The following is a 16,864-nucleotide window of genomic DNA, read 5'->3' as shown; positions in this document are numbered from 1 at the left end:
TCAAGACACAGAGCCCGCAAAATTGTACACAGTGCAAAAAAACGCCAATCTACAAAATGACTGAAGCCTGCTCCTCTGTGCACTTGTTCTCATGCACACACTTGCTATATAGCATTCCTACCAAATACATCACAGGCCTCAGCTAATCCCAAGCATGTCATGCAGTGGTAAGGGAACAGACAGTAGCTGGCTTGTTGCTTTTTGTGTGTTCTGAGCAATGGCAAAAAATACTCTGTCACTTTACTGTGCACCAGAAGCAATAGATATTTTTAAATAATGAAGATATTTGGGGGGGTTAAATATAAAACTAGGGCACATGAGTGCCCTAATAGTTATCTACTATACTACCAGTTTTATATATATGTACTCTGGCAGGAAAATTTTGAGGTTTCCTGAGAAGTTTTGCCTAAGGGGTAAGAGATCAAGGCACAATGTAAAAAACATTCATTCTTCTATAAATCTATCTCAGCTCTTTTTGAGATTTAGGCATATCTCTTAATGGCGTTGAAACTATTTTGAACTATTTAGCGACTTTTTAACAATTAAAGTTAGGAAAGGAAGATGTTGTCACGGGGAGGAAGAATCTTAGACCAACACAAGGGCTTTTCCATGTATTAGTCTTTGATAAGAAAACTATACTAAAATACTGTAAACACAGCTGTTCCCATTTTAAAGTTGACACCTATGTTGGGTAAGCTCAGTGCTCATAAAGGACCCCAATATTACTCCTTTGTATTTCTTAATTATTCACAAGCCTGCTTCCCAACCAATCAGATTGTCTGATAAAATAGATTGTTCTTTGGTTACTTCTGAGTCTCACCAGTTTCCAGATTTTTAAACAACCTCTAATATAAACTAAAATGCATCATTTGTTTGCAAGGACTTAACAACAGCTCTTCATACACTGAGAATAGTTTTTTGCCTTATGGATTACAAAAAAAAAAAAAAAAATTAAAAAAAAAATCAGTCACAGTCTGTACAAGTGACAAGAAAGTTATCCATGAAGTAAATTCAGAATTTATACCCAAAGACACTTCAGGTACCCTGTCAGGCTATGTGGATTTTCCTTCAGCTCTGGCAGATTGTAATTGTTTACTTAACCTGGATATTGATTGTAGTTAGACTGCTGGCTCACTTCCTTCAGCTGCAATTCTCATTTTGGCAGTTTCACATAGATCACTTAAAATTCCTCTTTGCAGCCATGCTGTTCACATTCCTTCCTCTGGGTCATAATCTACTAAACATGACCATATTTTTATTTCTGCATTATGATGATGCGGGCTTTTTTAAATTTTCTGATCTTTGTAGAACAAAAAGTGGAAGCTTTTAGCAAGAATGACCTCGAATCACTGTCCTTTACAGTTAGTATTACACAGAGTTTTATGGAAGAGCTTAGTTATAAGTGAGAGATTCTCCAGCAGTGTAGCTGCAGTATGAATTTTCTCCATGCTTTATGACTACCTATATATATGTATACTTTTATAGACTTTCTATCAATTAGTATTAAACTGTTAATTAGGTAGCATGTTATTTCAAATTTTGTGTCAATAGTTCAGATGTGAATTTGAAAACTTAAAAAAAAATCTCCTTTATAAAACTTTCTTAGTAATCATCCTGGTAGTAATAAACTAAGGCAAAAAGCACACAAATTTGCTATCTAAAAAAATAAGCCTATTAAAACATCATTAATATGGAGCATTAATTCAACCACGATGTGTCTTCCGTATTGGTCTAAGAACTCTCACCTACCACAAATGTACTTAGGCTCACCTACTAAAAAGTTTTGAGGATTATTGAAAGCATGTGAACATTAAAGATTGCCAAATCCAGATAAAGCAATTCTATAAAGGCTAATTAACTTTGACATAGTGGCAAAACCTGTGCCTAAAAGATCAAAAAATGATCACCAGTTTGCACGATGTTTTCAGAGCCATTACACTGTACCAGATGAAATACAGAATTCTTCAATGTAAATGGATTATAAACAGACACTTGTAAAGAAATAACATTCATATCAACCACCATCACTTTTCTTAAAATTTCTTTAACATGCAGGACTACACCTGGTCATTGATAAACAGGATAACTGAGGTCCAGTATTAATCCAGTAAACCCTTTACCTAGAGTTCCAAACTAGGCATGAGAAAAATTAACAATAGAGAGACCTCTAATTCCTGTATCAAATTAATTCAATAAGCCTTTATATATGTGTAATGTATGAATATTTTTTGCATACTTTCTGACTAGGAGATACTCTAGTATTTCACTCACTACATTTCATACAGTATGGATTGCTAAATATACAGTTCCTCAACAAACAAGGACAGAAGCATTTATTTGAAAACAGGAAACCATTTTTTCAGCAGAAAAGACAATGCTGTATTAGAACAGATAGACTCTATTTGACAATGCAAAGTATTATACCCACTCACCCTCTCCAAAAAATCAACGCTTTCATATCTAATGAAGCTTGAGAACTGCTTTTAAATATTGTAAAATACATGAAACCAAATAGTGCTTCACCTGGAATATTTTTATGTCTAAAATTTGGCAGTAACATAACTTAAAAGGATAGCACATCTCCAGATATTGATCAAGGCTTTGTACAGCTGCAATGCCATAAAAATGATCTGCAGCTATAAAAGAGATAACATGATTATGAGTACACTGCATTGTAATTTCCTTTGGGCAGTCAGAAAGGAAAAACAGTCTGATAGTCTCTGAGAAAAATAAGCTTGCAGGATATCCACCATCTGATAGATGAATCATTTAACAATATTCCAATTAAAGAATCTTCCAAACTTCAATTAACAACAACAACAAAAGTAACACAAGAACTTAACAGTTACCTTTCAACCACAAAATAAGAGGCAGCTGAAAAGCTAAGCAGCTCACGTTGTAGAGAGCTTTAATAACCCAACTTCCTTGCGAGTTCAAGCACGGAACATAAATAGTTAACCTTATTCTGAGCCATTAAATGGAGCTTACTAAAAAGCTTGCTCTAATAAATGGTATGATATGAAGGTCAGCCCTTAATTCACCATCAAAATATCTTCTGGGTGTAAACATAATGACTTCTGCTTATGCACTACACAACCCTGACAAGAATGCTACTTGACAATCCATTTCAGACCTAGAAAAACGTTCTCATTTGCGTCAAGGTGCTGAATGTCAGCAGATTCACTAACACGCTTATTTGCACTGCAGTGGTGGAACAGAGTAAAATACCATGAGTCCTCCATACCCCGCTGCTGCCTGGCTAGGGAGATGGTGAAATAAAACAAGATTTAATCCTGTCCATATCACTGTGCAGTTGGTGAAACTTGACAAGTCAACATTAAGTATTCAAAGTGGTATTGTGGCCTAAAGGGATCACATGCAGCCTGCACATAAGAGCAAAGGAATAGCTTGGTTCTGCTTCGGCGTTTGTAAATTTAATTTGTTCAAGGAAAAGCAACTCTGGAAGGGATTACTAGCTAGGATCAACACTCTTACCAAAGAAAAAGAGAAAATGCAAGAAGGAATAATATTGACGTTTTTGTAATACAAAATAGCTTTTTGGGCTTAAGTGAATAAATAAAATTTGGAGGCAATTGTAGCTCAACCCCAGCATATGAGAATATTCCACTTAGTGTTCCTGAGTAGGAGGGCCTGGGAAGCTTGAGTATTTCATGAAAATTATACAGGAATTTAGAAAACGGCATATTTTACAAAATGTTAAAGATTTATTTAGCAAAATATTGTCAAGCATTGTTTTGGTGCAACAAGCAGGGCAACAATAGTCATGGTATAAAATCATCTAATATATTGACTCTTAATTATTGCCAGGATCTCATTCCACAGGTTCAGAAAAGGTTATCTGCACTAAAATGCGTAAACCCCTGGTGCCCAGGAAACATGGAGCCTGTGAATATACACAAATGGAAATGAAGAAAAACCAAGATCTATAGCAATGCACTTCTGAAATAAAAGTACAAGAGAAACCTGCAAAAACCCCTTTGCTAAGTGTAGCTCTGTATTTACACTATCTGTAATATCTTTGAATAGAACAATTATTCAACTATTTAAAGTCATCTCTGGTCCTATAGCAGGAAATGAGCACAAAATTCCTAAGTCTGTAAAACGTTCTTTTTGGCAAACAATGCAGGGGAGAGGTCCTGGCAACGCCCCTGGGACTCAGCATGGGTGGGAAGGTGCACTGAAGATGTATTTGTTTACTCAGCCCTTTCAATAGAAATTAGGGACAGCTGGGGTAGAGGGTGGGGAGGGCAGCTGGAAATGATCAGAGAACAGTCTCATATTTTGTTTTAGCAGGGGTCCTTTTGATGATTAAGCCTCCAAATGACTGTTAAATGCAATGCATATTTTTCTAGAGTGAAGGACAATGAATACCTTTTCCTTACAGATTGATACTTCAAATATAAAGCACAGAAAGATAAGCGCTGCCAGCAAGGAATCTAAAAATATGTCTTCTTAAGCTTGATTAATGAGCTAATAAAAAGCTATAATAAGAAAAAATCCAATTAAAGCATCTTGTGATATTTCTTTCAAACACAAATAAAGAATCCAAGAACACAGTAAAACTTTGAAAAATTAGTATGATTCAGACAACAGCCTCAGTATTCATGCCTACAGTACATCAATTTTATACTTTCTTTGACTGGCTGTCCTTTATTTATCATCTCTGATGTGTATTGTCTGAAATTGTGATCCTTGATGAGTTTTATTTTGTTATTGCCTCACAATGCATATCATCTGAATTTAAATACAGACATATTAAAATCCTGGCATTATACAGGTTGTAGGTACTTTATTCAGAAAACCTGCAGGGCTCTAGCAGAACACGTGGAAGTAAGGGCAAAGCCATTGGAAACTATATACTATCAGCTATATATAAAGTCACAAAACAAACCAGCTACACTTCTCTCTGATGGACAAAAGACAGAGTAGAAAATTTATATTGTAATAGTCACTTTTCATCAGTCTTTGGTACCTGAAGGTAATCAGAGGACACGAGAGCAGCGACGACACTGGAAAGGAACCGTAAAAACCACAGAGGTAGGAAGAGCTGGAGATTGGACGCCCGATGAGAAGCTCCTGCAGCACAAGGGGCCCCAGCACGGCCCTTGCAGCAGCTGGAGGCGAGCAGCCCCCAGCGAGGGCCCGTGGCAGCCTGCGGGGAAGGCAGCGCACCAAAGAAACCCCGAGCTCCTCAGAGGAGCAGAGCTGAGGCACAGCAAAGAGCAGTAAGGCAGGGGCAGACTACACAGGGTCGGGAAGAAAAGCCTGGGCATCTCGTACCAGGGTCAGTTGTTATTTTAGTACTACAGAAACTGTTTATTCTCACTTACTGAAAGGTCTCAGCCACCAGCGAGTGTCCGAGGCTCCAGGACAGGCGGATCCCATCTCCCTCTGCCGGCGGCTCCGTGCGAGAGACGCCCTGCAGCAAACGCTGCTGGCACCTCAGGCGTGGGGCGGGCCGCTGCCCCCGGCTCCTCAGGAATTTTAGGGGATTTTCTAAACAACAATTAAAATGTCTTAGTAAACGCTTTCTAATTAGGCAGACGTAGTCTTTGTCTCTTTGCACAGTTCAGTGAACATTCGGTGGTTTTTATTTTAATCCCTTTATTTCAAGTTGTGGTTCAGGACTTCGCTGAAAAGTGTGAAATATCAAATGTATTTCCCCATCAGCTGCCAGCAGCGGCTCACGAAGGAATACTTTCCAAAATACTTTCGTTTGATTACGGGGTTTTGCCTTTTCTAGTTTGACAGCAAGGGAACCAAGATACACAAAGGCAATGTTGTATCTGCCTGTTTAAGAACCCGCCCACGACTCCTGAAATTTACATTAACAACAAAGTTGACTTCAGCTATTTCAGGCGGCGCCTGGAAAGACGTGCTCCGCTCCCCGCTGAGCAAAGGCGGCCTCGCTGAGGAGCCGGCCCCGCAGCGGAGCTCCCGCGTCCGGCGCTGAAGGGCATGGCAGGTCAGAGCTGCCTTCCCCTGCCCGGCCCTGGCCCCTGCAGCCAACAGCGCCCGCCAACCCTTCAGTTCAATACTGGCAACTTCAAAATCACAGTTCCGACGGTTTCACTTTTGAAAAAAAAAAGGACAGCTTTGCTGCTTTTAAATGTTTGGTATCTCTCTCCCCGCTGTTCTTCTGATGTAGAGTGGTATCACTTTGTTCGCACAAGCACATTTCTGACGCCAAAGTAGTCCCTGGCCTCAGCACCAGAACACACACCAGGACCCCACGGCGAAGGGCTGCAGCTGGGAGCGACACAGCGGCTGCCCCAGAGAAGATGTACGAGAGGCAAGAGGCAAAGCAGCAACGCGTGGGTTTTGGCTGCCGCCCCGGTGGCGGCACCTGGGCGCCTGCCAGGAGGGCAAAAAGACCAACTCGGAGAGCGCAGGAAAGAAAGCCTGGGTACGTCCCTGCCGGGCCCGGGGGCTGCTAAGGGCAGAGCCGGCGGCTGCCTGGGCGGGCACGGGGCTCCCCAGACCGAGGCACGGCACACACTTTCCAGCGGCTCCGGCCAGCGGCAGCCCCGTGGGCGGCTCGCCCAGTCCCCCGGCAGCCCCGGGGGCGGCCCGGGCGGGGTCCCCCGCGCCGCCACGAACACGCCTGTGGGCGTTGAGCCGCCCCGTCCCGCCTCCGCAGAGGCCGCAGCCGCAGTCCCCCCGCCCGCTGCCCGGGCCTGCCGGCAGGCTCTACCCCCGCTCGCTCCCAGCCCGGCCCGGCGGCGCGGCCCTCCCGCCGCCGCTTCCACTCCTGCGCACTGGGCGCGCCCCCCGGGCCGGCCGCGGCCAGGGCCGGGCGGGGGAGCCGCCAGTTGCGGTCCCGCGGGGAGCGGCTGTGGCGGGGCCGCCGCCCGCGCTCGCGGGGCAGGATGGAGGCGGAGGGCCGGCTACTGGGGCCGCCGCTCCCAGCCGGCGGGGAAGGGCCCGGGATCGAGTCGCATCTCTCTGAGGGTGCCCTCGGCACGGCCCGGGGGCCGCTTCTCGCCGCCGCCGAGGTGCTGGCGCTGGACGATGAGGAAGACGATCTGGAGGTGTTCAGCAAGGTACGGCAGCGCCCTCCGCGCCGGGGTTGTCCGGGCGAGCTCGCCGGTACTTTGCCCCAGCGGGCGCCGGGCGAGCCGGGGCGGTGCGGTGGGACGGGCCGGGCCGGGCCGGGCGGCGATCGCGGGCTCTGCCCGCCCGCCCCTCGCGCGCACGGTGCTCCCCGCTGCCACCGCGGCGCCGGGACGGGCCGGGCTGCCCGGGGGCGCGGGGCGGGCAGGGGCAGCGCTCGGCCGCGCCCGCAGTCCCGGGTGACTTCTCGGGCACGAAACGCGGAGTCGCTGCTTCGGACCAGCAATGCGAGTCATGACTGCGCTTACCTTAAATATGCCATCTAATCTGGACTCGCTGTACCCTTATCAGCACTTACGTTCGTCAGGTGCCATATATGTATCTGTAAATTAAATAAACAGTCGTGTTTAGTAATTGCAGCTGTGTTTGAATGTAAATAAATGTTTCCAAGTTTCACTTTGAGTTTTCTTTTAAAAGATGAAGTCTCACACCTTCATATAGAAGATTTGAGAAGATAACATCTGAATTTTGATGAAGAGAATAAAATAAACATAACTGACAATGTATCAGGGTCCACGTTCAGAGAGCACACAGGTACATGTGTGCCAGTCTGTCTGATAGTGCTGGTTTTAATTAAACCAATGAAGGGGGGGGTATGGCTTCCACATATATTGTTTCTCATTTAGTACTGATTTAGGACAGGTTAAGACAAGACTTACCTCTTGTCTCTTCAGCCGTTAAAGAAGAGGGCATGTCATGGATCTATTTGCCTTATCAAGGGAGCATCTAAAATATAAGTGCACACAGAGAGCTAGGGTGGAAAAAATATGTACGGGGCTAGGGTGTCATTCACCATCTGAGACTTGTGAAGTGCTGTGACAGAATGTGTGCCATGGGAGAGAAATAGCAGTTACATTTCCGATTTGAAAAAGTGACAACGTATTTCTATTCAGTAGGACAGATTGTCATAGGGAGCAAATGTTTGGTTTTTATATTTCTGTAGGTGAGAAACACTGCTGTGGTATGTAGGAATACAACTGTTGGAATAAGGACTTGCTTCTTAGGAGTTATGTATTTAAACTCTGACTGTAATAGAATTCTTGAAACTCACGTCTTTTAAGGTCAGAAGGGACTCTTAGGTGATTTAATAAATAGTCTGTAACATGCAAGAGATAAGGCTAAATTTCACTAAGTTACCTATATTTTTCTGAAGCATAACTAGGGTCGGGCTGAATTATATTTTCTTGGAAAGCACCAGTCCTGATTTGACATAAAAAGATGAATGATTCACTGAACTTGCATGCAAAAGCAGTGCTAAAATATAATTTTAGTTGCTTATGCTCACTTTGCATCCATTTCCTTTTATGAGTGAAGTTCAGGCAGTTCTCCATGAAGGTATCTGCTTATCAACACAATGGATTGATGCTTATGCTGCTTGCTTGTCAAGAGCAATTCTCCTTGGGAATAAAAGATAAAAACAAGTGGAGTAGATACAAGTTACGGCTGCTTTTTTGCAAATATTGAGATCTTTACATTTCTGCCTGGATTCATGCCAAATCTTTTTTTCCTGTATGAAATCTTAACTGCTATTAATGCATGCTACATGATAAGTTATTCCTGCAAACAAAAAAAATTGTCATATTATATGAAAATACAGCTTTCCTTCCAAAGCATTGGATACCTGCATGTAGTGGTTGTATATATCAACCAGAAATTCATTGTTTGTTTTCAAGTGCAATTTGAGATTGATCTTTCGAGTTGTTGAAAATCTGTGAGGTTGTTTGGGCTTTACACCGTATTTATTCATGTTCCATATATTCAAAGGAATCTGACAGGCTAAATATAGTTTACAACTAAGTCCTGTAAGACTAATTTTTCCATAACATACTGTTCCAGGACTACCTTGTTTTAAATTGCATCTTAATGGGGCTCCTCACTCAGTGTCTGTAAGGCAGTGGTGTTGCCTTTGCAGGCTAAGCAGGACAGCAGCAGCCACACAGAGCTCGCTGCCTGCCACTCTCGTCAGCTTCATCGTTCTCTGTCTAGGCAGTGCAATGTGCCAGCTAACAAAATGGTGAAAAATGAGATTCTTAAAAATTGTCAACCTCAATACCCTGAGTTATTACTCAGAACGTAAACTCTGGGCTTTTATTTTACAAAAATCCATAGATGTTTAACCTGATAGTGTTATAAACCATTGACCTGGTATCCTCTAACATATCTTAAATATTACAGACCAGCATCTTCAGCAGCTCTGATAAAGCATTTCATGATGTGAAGTGCATTTCACTTTATCCTAGTTTCCACTGCCACTGAAAAAGTTCTGAATTCTTTTCAGCAGAGACAAATTCTGGGAGCTGAGTTGTGAGTCACACAGATGGAATGTTTTCACCCTGCTTTCTTCCTTTAGCTGTAGAGTACTGCCTGTATCACAAATATCCATTCAGTTATCTTTTGCATTTGTTGATAACTGATATGTAGCATTGACAAAGCTGTCAGCAGTTTGGTTAATACTTAAAACCTTTAGCACCTCTGCTTTCAAACTCTGTTTCACAGTGTTTGTCTGCATTTTATAATTACAGAAAACTTAATGATATTTCTGAAAAATATGTATATGCCACTTCAGAATTCCATAGAGACTAATTTTTCTTCAAGATTTTTCTTCAAGTTCATCAAGGTTTTGAGACAGAATAGTTGCCTGGCAAAAAAATTCACTTATACATCAGTCATCCTGAATCTCTTTGCTCTTTGAAGAATGCTCCAACCACCAAGCTATTCACTTATAAGACAAACTGCCCTATGTCCTTTATCTCAAGATCTGTTTTTGGATCCTGGCTTCAGATTATCGCAAGCTCTGGATCCTTGCTGGGAGGTAGGGATGGATGGATGGATGGATGGATGGATGGATGGATGGATGGATGGATGGATGGATGGATGGATGGATGGATGGATGGATGGATGGATGGATGGAGTACAGAGGTAACCTTGGGTCAAGGCCCTATGCTCTGGGAGGGAGCATTGTTTATACAAACCCCCAGACTTTAGTGTCTTCTCCGAAGAGTTGCAGTCTCAGCTGTGTCTGTAGCCTGTTTTGAGGCTGCTCCAGCTGTGGGAGTGTTTTCTTCCCTTATGTATTTTGGAGTGTTAGTGACCAGTTGCAGTCAAATGTGAGGCTGAGATAGGGTAACTGCAAGTATTAGAAAATGGACACCCAGAAAAAGGCCCTCAAGCTGCTCATTGATTTTCTATCTCTTTGGTCTCTTGGCCAGTAAATCAAAAGGCATGAATCTGTTTGTGGACTGGCACACACAGCTATGCCAACTGCTATGTCAGGAGGGAAGGAGCTTGGAAAGGGGTACTGCAGGTAGGTGGGGAGGGGCGAGGTGTGGGAAAGGACATCGTTTTCTGGGACAGGACCTTGATGCTCTTTGCATGGATGAGGAGGAAGAAGGTTACGCAACCCAAAAGCTAGAAGAATTATCTATTTTTCCTGTGCAACAAAACTCCTGCCCTCATCTGTATGCACACAAAAACATAGTTCCAACCACAAAATTACAGCTGTATAGAAAATTGTCATGGTGTTTTTAACTGTGTTTCTGTGATGACATCAGACTTAGGTCACATGAACTTCAAGAATTACTGGAAGTAAACCTGAACTATCATGAGGATAAAGAGACAGATGCTTGTTTAAAACTCGTCTATTCATTCATGTGCATGTGAATGCTAGAGCTGCATTAAACAAAACCAAAGACTTGCTTATTCTGTGGATTTTTATTGCCCATATTTTGTTTCTCAAACCACATATTCATAAGCCCTTCCACATAAACATATACTTTCAGACACCTGCATGAATAGAGCAAATTTTAGTAGCAGCCTATAAGAAGGAATATAACATTAAGATATTAATGCCCCATGGAAAATGAGAAAATATGAAACACATTTACCTTGATCCAATTTAGGCCTTGCAGAATCATTACTCCTCAAGTTATATGGCCATTCAAGTTCTTTCTCACATGCATATTTCTTTCCCTGGAAATTTCCCATTGCCTCAGCAGTTTGAATTGCGTGGGCTGCTCTGAGCTAGCAGTCCTCATTCTTCATCTAGACCATGGGCAGCCAGTGCAAGCGGGCTCTGGGAACAGCTCTGTTTATTCTGCATTACTCAGGATAGTGCTGGCTGTATAGAAACCATGTAGAAACACACTGGGTAAAAGTAAAATGACTGTCAGGTGTACAAGAAAGCCACTGTGTAATATTTAAAGTGTTGTCTTTGGTCTTCTGTGTTGCTTTTGTCTCCCTGTTCACAGAACTGCATGTAAGCGATGGGAGGAGAACTGGTACGTGAGCACTTTCTGGGCATAATTCCTCATATAAATGTCAGTCCCATATTTGTGGGAGTACATTGATAAATTCAAAGAAAAAGAACAAGCTAAGTTGTTCCTTTCCAAAGAAAGTTCTGATCCAATGAATTGAAAGGCAAAAAGCAACTCTCACCCAGTTCAGCAGCTCTACAGTGGGGTTCTCTTCATTCCTGTGAGGTCAGCCTTGAGATGGTGCTGTGACTCCAGTTAGTGAGGATTCACACCTTTCCAGTCCTGGAATTTGAGCAGTTTTCTCTTAAACTACATCTCTGTTCTCCTTCCTGCATAGTTAACAAGGCACTGGAGAGGGCAGCTCTTTGCCACTCATACTCAGTGTAGTCTACCTTTTTAGCAAACTTCTAGAAAATACATTAATTTTAAAGTTTGTTATGAAAATAATTCTTTGCATTGCATATATTAAAAAGCCATATACAGTATCTGATATTTAAAATATAATGATTTCTTTCAATTTCTCTATTATTTCTAAAGATTTATTAATTTGTTACGCTCTGTTATTAGTAATTAGAGTTAGTAAATTCATTTTCATAACAGTATCCTTCAAGATTCTTGATTAGTGGATCTTACCCAGACTTGTATTTAAGGAAGAAAATGAGACGTCTTGCCTGTTTCCAGTTTCCACCTCATTTCTCAGCAGACTGGGCACCATTGAATACACTAGCAGAAGCAGTTGCTAATGGGGACATATTCTTACAGAGTTGTGCAGAAGTGGTCAGTGTTATCAAAAAGTGGTTTTTGCTCCAGCAAAACAGTGGTTTGACTTTTTTTTTTTAGAAATTAAGCAGCAAATTTGTACTGCATCCTTACTTACTGTTTTTCTTAAAAAAATAAAAAAGGGGTTAATTTATGTACCTGTAATTGTTTTCCAATTCAAATTTTATTTTAAAATAAATGAAAACTGAAACACCCAATTCCAGTAAAAATTCTGATTTGGATTTTGCCTTGTTTTTTTTGAATCATCATTTTTTCATCCATCCTGTTCAGGTAGTTAGAGATAATTCAAACATCATAAGTCCTCAGTAACTGGCTTCTAACAATTTTAATAAAACTGGTAAGTACCCTACACAATTAATGTGTGCTTGGTTCATAACTAATTTTACTGTTCATAGGCAAGTTCTCCTTCTAGCTATGCATAACATTCTTCTCAAATGGTAGTATTTTGTTCTTTCATCCATTTTAGAATAAATCTCATTTCTTCCATCTTCACCAAAGCAAATACTGATTTGCTACACACTACATAATTTTATCTGCTCCCAGTTTCATCTGTTCTATGAGATTATTTTAAAGCTTGCCATTTTAGCATCAGAGATGTGTCTGTATGCAAAGATTATTGATATGGATGTCCTCGTGTCTTATCTGTAGGATACGTCTCTGGCTGAGGTAAACTCATTCAGTCCTTCAGTGCCAATATCCCCCTCATCAATGATAAACCAGTATAAATTTGAAGATGGGCCAGAATTAAGAGATCTCTTCATTACAGTCGATGATCCGGAAAGCCACATTACAGCCATCGAAACATTTATTACATACAGAGTAGTCACAAAGGTAAGTATCTGTTCATGGTTTAATGGCTTACTTTGATAACAATTAGCATTTTCACTCTTCTTGCACACCATTCTCTGGGATATTACTAAATTTAAACTTTAATTTTGCCATGAGTTATAGACAACTGAAACTGAATGAAAATGTGCTATATAATGGGAAAAATTCAGTGTGAGTCTGCATACACAGATGCTTAGATTATTCATGCTTAGATTCTTTATGCTGATAAAATAGTTAATAATAGTTAATAATGAATAGTTTAAAAATTTAAATAATAAATAGTTAATAATTCTTCAATGGCAAAATGAGTGCTGTGAGGCAATAATGTTTTCTGTTGTGATTTTAGCAGGAACAGGAAACAGCCAAAGGACAGATCCCCTTCGATGACACTATATTAGCACAAGTATTGATGACTTTTGGATCACTTACAGGCTACCAGTCTTACATCTTGCATAAACATTACCTCCTACAGTCTTTCAATTCCATTCTTTTCTAATGGCAGCATCCATTAACACATGGGTGATTGCTTCCCATGTGCAGTTGCATGTGATTTCTGGGGAAATTGCTGCAATTCTCTAATGAAATAGTATTAGGAAACAGTTAAGTGTATTTTTAGTTGTCCTGAACGTAAGTTATTTACAGGAAATAAGGAAGAAAAATCAGCCTTGTGAGACCAGTCAGGTCTTCTGAGATTACCAGTAAATATTCTACAGGCTCCATTTCGAGAATTATGCTGTTAATTTATTTTATTTTGAGTTATTTTTAAAAGATACATTTAAAAACACATTTTCAAATGGGAATTCTTCATCTTTAAATAAGAGGAGATATCAATTCGTCATAAAATATTTAATGAGTAGGAAGAGAGCTATCTTAGGTTGCTAGCAATAATTTTCACTTTATGCTTGTTTCTGTAGATGAGAGAACATTTTTTCTTCAGGCAAGTATGAAAGGGCTGTAAGGTGGATTGCTTTTGCTTTTTCTATCTCTTCTATCCTTTCTTATCATATTTAATTTGGAGTGCTGGTTCTTGATGATAAAGTAATAGCATTCCTCCCACGTACCTTGAAAAATTTTTATTCAACCCTCAGAAATGTTTAGATTACAAAAGCATGTTTTGAGGTTTTTAGAATTTACTTGCATTGTGTTATAAATCTCTGTGCAACAATGAATGCTAAATAGCACACGTTAATGAAAACATTGGCTCTTTGTGGCTTGCCTCCAGAAGACAGAGCAGTGCTAAAATAAATCTCATGGTCTGACAATTTTGTAATCTGTAATAAGCATTTTTTGTAGGCATTAAAGGTTTGTTGGCAAGTTCTAACAGGGGCTGCAAAACTGGAATTGATGATGGGCCGCAGAATGCATTAAGCAGTGCAGGAAGTGTTATTGCTGTGATATGCTGAAGTTTTCATGTTTTGAATGTGAGGATTATTGAGCAATGTCACCAGGTCCCAAGGATGTGTGTCAGCTCTTTGGGCTTTGTTCAGATAGATTACTAATTACTTTAAAAGAAGTGCCATTAAAGTAACGAACATACCTGTGATTGCTGAAAGAAAAATGCCACACTAAAGTAATTATTGCAATTATTTGGAAACATTGTGGTAAAATAATCATTATTCTGCACAAAGTGCAGCTTATTGCTCGCTTTTTTTTTTTCCCCAAGAAAACTTTGATGTGTTGCTGAAGTAGGATGTGTTAACTTTTAAAATAATTGATCACTGTTCTTTAAAATAACAGCAAACCAGTAACAGGGATGAAATAGAACATATGCATTCCCTCAAGTAATCAGTTTTCTCCAAAACCTAAACCTTTTTTTTTCTGGTATTCTAATCGAAACCTGTTTTTTCTGCTTTTGGTTGTCAGACAACCCGTGGTGAATTTGACTCCAGTGAATATGAAGTTCGAAGACGATATCAGGATTTCCTTTGGTTGAAGAGCAGACTTGAAGAAGCACATCCAACACTGATTATTCCTGTTTGTTTGCTAAAGCTTAAGTTATTTTTATTTGTTTATAAGATGGCTCCAGTTTTGTACAGAGATGTTTGAGGTCTTTCTTCACCTTCTGAAGTTTCACAAACATTAAGCCAACCTATTTTCCCTAGTTTTGTATGTATATGACAAAAAATCACATAAAGGTATTTCTTAGGTTTTTAATTGTGGCATTTGAAGTAATTTGCAGTAATTTATGTCCTTTCTTAGTTATGCTTGTCTGCACTGCATATTACAAGAAAAATAGTATACCTTAGTTGAATATGGTAACTTTATATAGCTTTTGGGTTATTGGTGGATTTTACAAGGTATATCTATGGTTTTTAGTAAGCAGAAGAACTGTTGTAATACTCTGAATATTATGCAAATTATACAATATATTTCTTGTTTATTTCCTTAGCCATTGCCGGAAAAATTCATAATGAAGGGAATGGTGGAACGATTTAGTGATGAATTCATTGAGACTCGAAGAAAAGCTTTACATAAATTTTTGAACCGGATTGCTGATCATCCAACTTTAACTTTTAATGAGGACTTCAAAATTTTTCTTACTGCACAAGCCTGGGTAAGATTTTATTTACAGTTACATGAAACCATATGTTGTGCTAGTAGGGTATATCAGGAGCCTCCCTGGTTCAGTATTGAGTAGTGTCATCCCATGGCTTGTTACAGAAGCGGCAGAAGCAGTCAGGGATTTGTGGAATATTCATAACTTGAGATAACCGTTTCTTCAGTGGTTTTGGTAATCATGCACATGACCATAAATATTGCTGTACCTTCCAAAGTTGTTTTTGTTTCTGCATTTTGGATTTTTGTGGCAAATTCATAGTATTTCAACTCTGCATGTTTTTAGGTACACATATAAATTTCCAAGATTATGAGAAAATAGTGGTTTTAATTAATTATTGTTTTTGCATGGCAGTGTTTTGTTTTTTAATTAAGTTTTACTAATCTCTTAAAAGAAAAATACAGGCTTTTCCTGCTGCATTGTTGTAAAATGTGTCCAGTTGCAAATTGGAGTTCTGTACTCAGAAAAGCCTGCCTCTAAATTTCAGCAAAGGTTATTCTAGTAACATATAAAAAGAGTTAAAAAAATAGATTGATTACTTCCTCTGGTAGGAGCACTGTCTGCTTTTCTCAAGACTTATTTCTGCAATCATTACCTCTGCTTTCCTGTTCAAAAAGCTAAATGGCAAACTAGCTAACTCACCCTGAGGAGTGAAGGGGTGAAGGTTCTTAAACCAGTCTTTTGTTATACATGGCATGCTTGTGTTTGCTCTGAAAGGCTTGGCTAATAAATGCACAGGACAGGGATGGTTCTGGCATTGATCTAATAATGATAAGATTTATACATTAAAAAGGCAGGTTTGTGTATGTAGTTTTATTTAAAAAAAAAAAAAAAAAGAAAAAAAGAAAAAAAAAGGCACTTTATTTATTTTTTTTCAGAGAATTAACAAAAGTACCTGGAAGTAAAGAGAGTTTGTTCTGTCTTTAGGAGCTCTCCTCACACAAGAAGCAGGGTCCTGGTTTGCTGAGCAGGATGGGACAGACCGTCAGAGCTGTAGCATCCTCAGTAAGAGGAGCAGTTAAAAATCGCCCTGAAATGTTTACAGAAATGCACAATTACATGGAAACATTTAGTCAGAAAATAAACTTACTAGATAAAATAGCTCATAGGATTTACAAGGAAGAAAGGGGTAAGTAGAAAATGTGTCAGTTTTATTGATTTAAGTAATTAAAAAGTAAATTAGTTTTCATTGTGGCAAGCAAAATATGCTTTCCAGCTAGCAAGGAAAAAGGGAGATTTCTGTGTTTATATTGTGTTTTTATTTCTGGTCATGTTTTTGACAGACCTTCAAGTTTGATTAACTTTTTTAATA

The 16,864-nt window shown here is 40.0% G+C and overlaps 1 protein-coding gene across 2 annotated transcripts in view; it reads left to right on the top strand.

Annotated features, from left to right (window-relative positions):
* The first annotated feature begins 4,805 nt into the window (after window positions 1–4,805).
* The window catches only part of SNX7 (sorting nexin 7), a 30,934-nt gene continuing 18,875 nt past the window's right edge, over window positions 4,806–16,864 (top strand). The window contains exons 1-5 of one of the 2 annotated variants that reach the window (XM_058842655.1): window positions 4,806–7,064; window positions 12,816–12,998; window positions 14,859–14,969; window positions 15,385–15,549; window positions 16,480–16,681. In XM_058842655.1, coding sequence (XP_058698638.1) covers window positions 6,891–7,064; window positions 12,816–12,998; window positions 14,859–14,969; window positions 15,385–15,549; window positions 16,480–16,681 — 835 coding nt within the window. In that variant the 5' untranslated portion in view covers window positions 4,806–6,890. The remainder of the gene's footprint in view (window positions 7,065–12,815; window positions 12,999–14,858; window positions 14,970–15,384; window positions 15,550–16,479; window positions 16,682–16,864) is intronic. The other variant, XM_058842654.1, reaches the window with a different exon arrangement.

This window comes from Poecile atricapillus, chromosome 7 (assembly GCF_030490865.1).
Source record: "Poecile atricapillus isolate bPoeAtr1 chromosome 7, bPoeAtr1.hap1, whole genome shotgun sequence".
Lineage (NCBI taxonomy): Eukaryota > Metazoa > Chordata > Aves > Passeriformes > Paridae > Poecile > Poecile atricapillus.
Note: the sequence above shows the minus strand (reverse complement) of the source record. Positions and strands in the feature narration are given on the sequence as shown.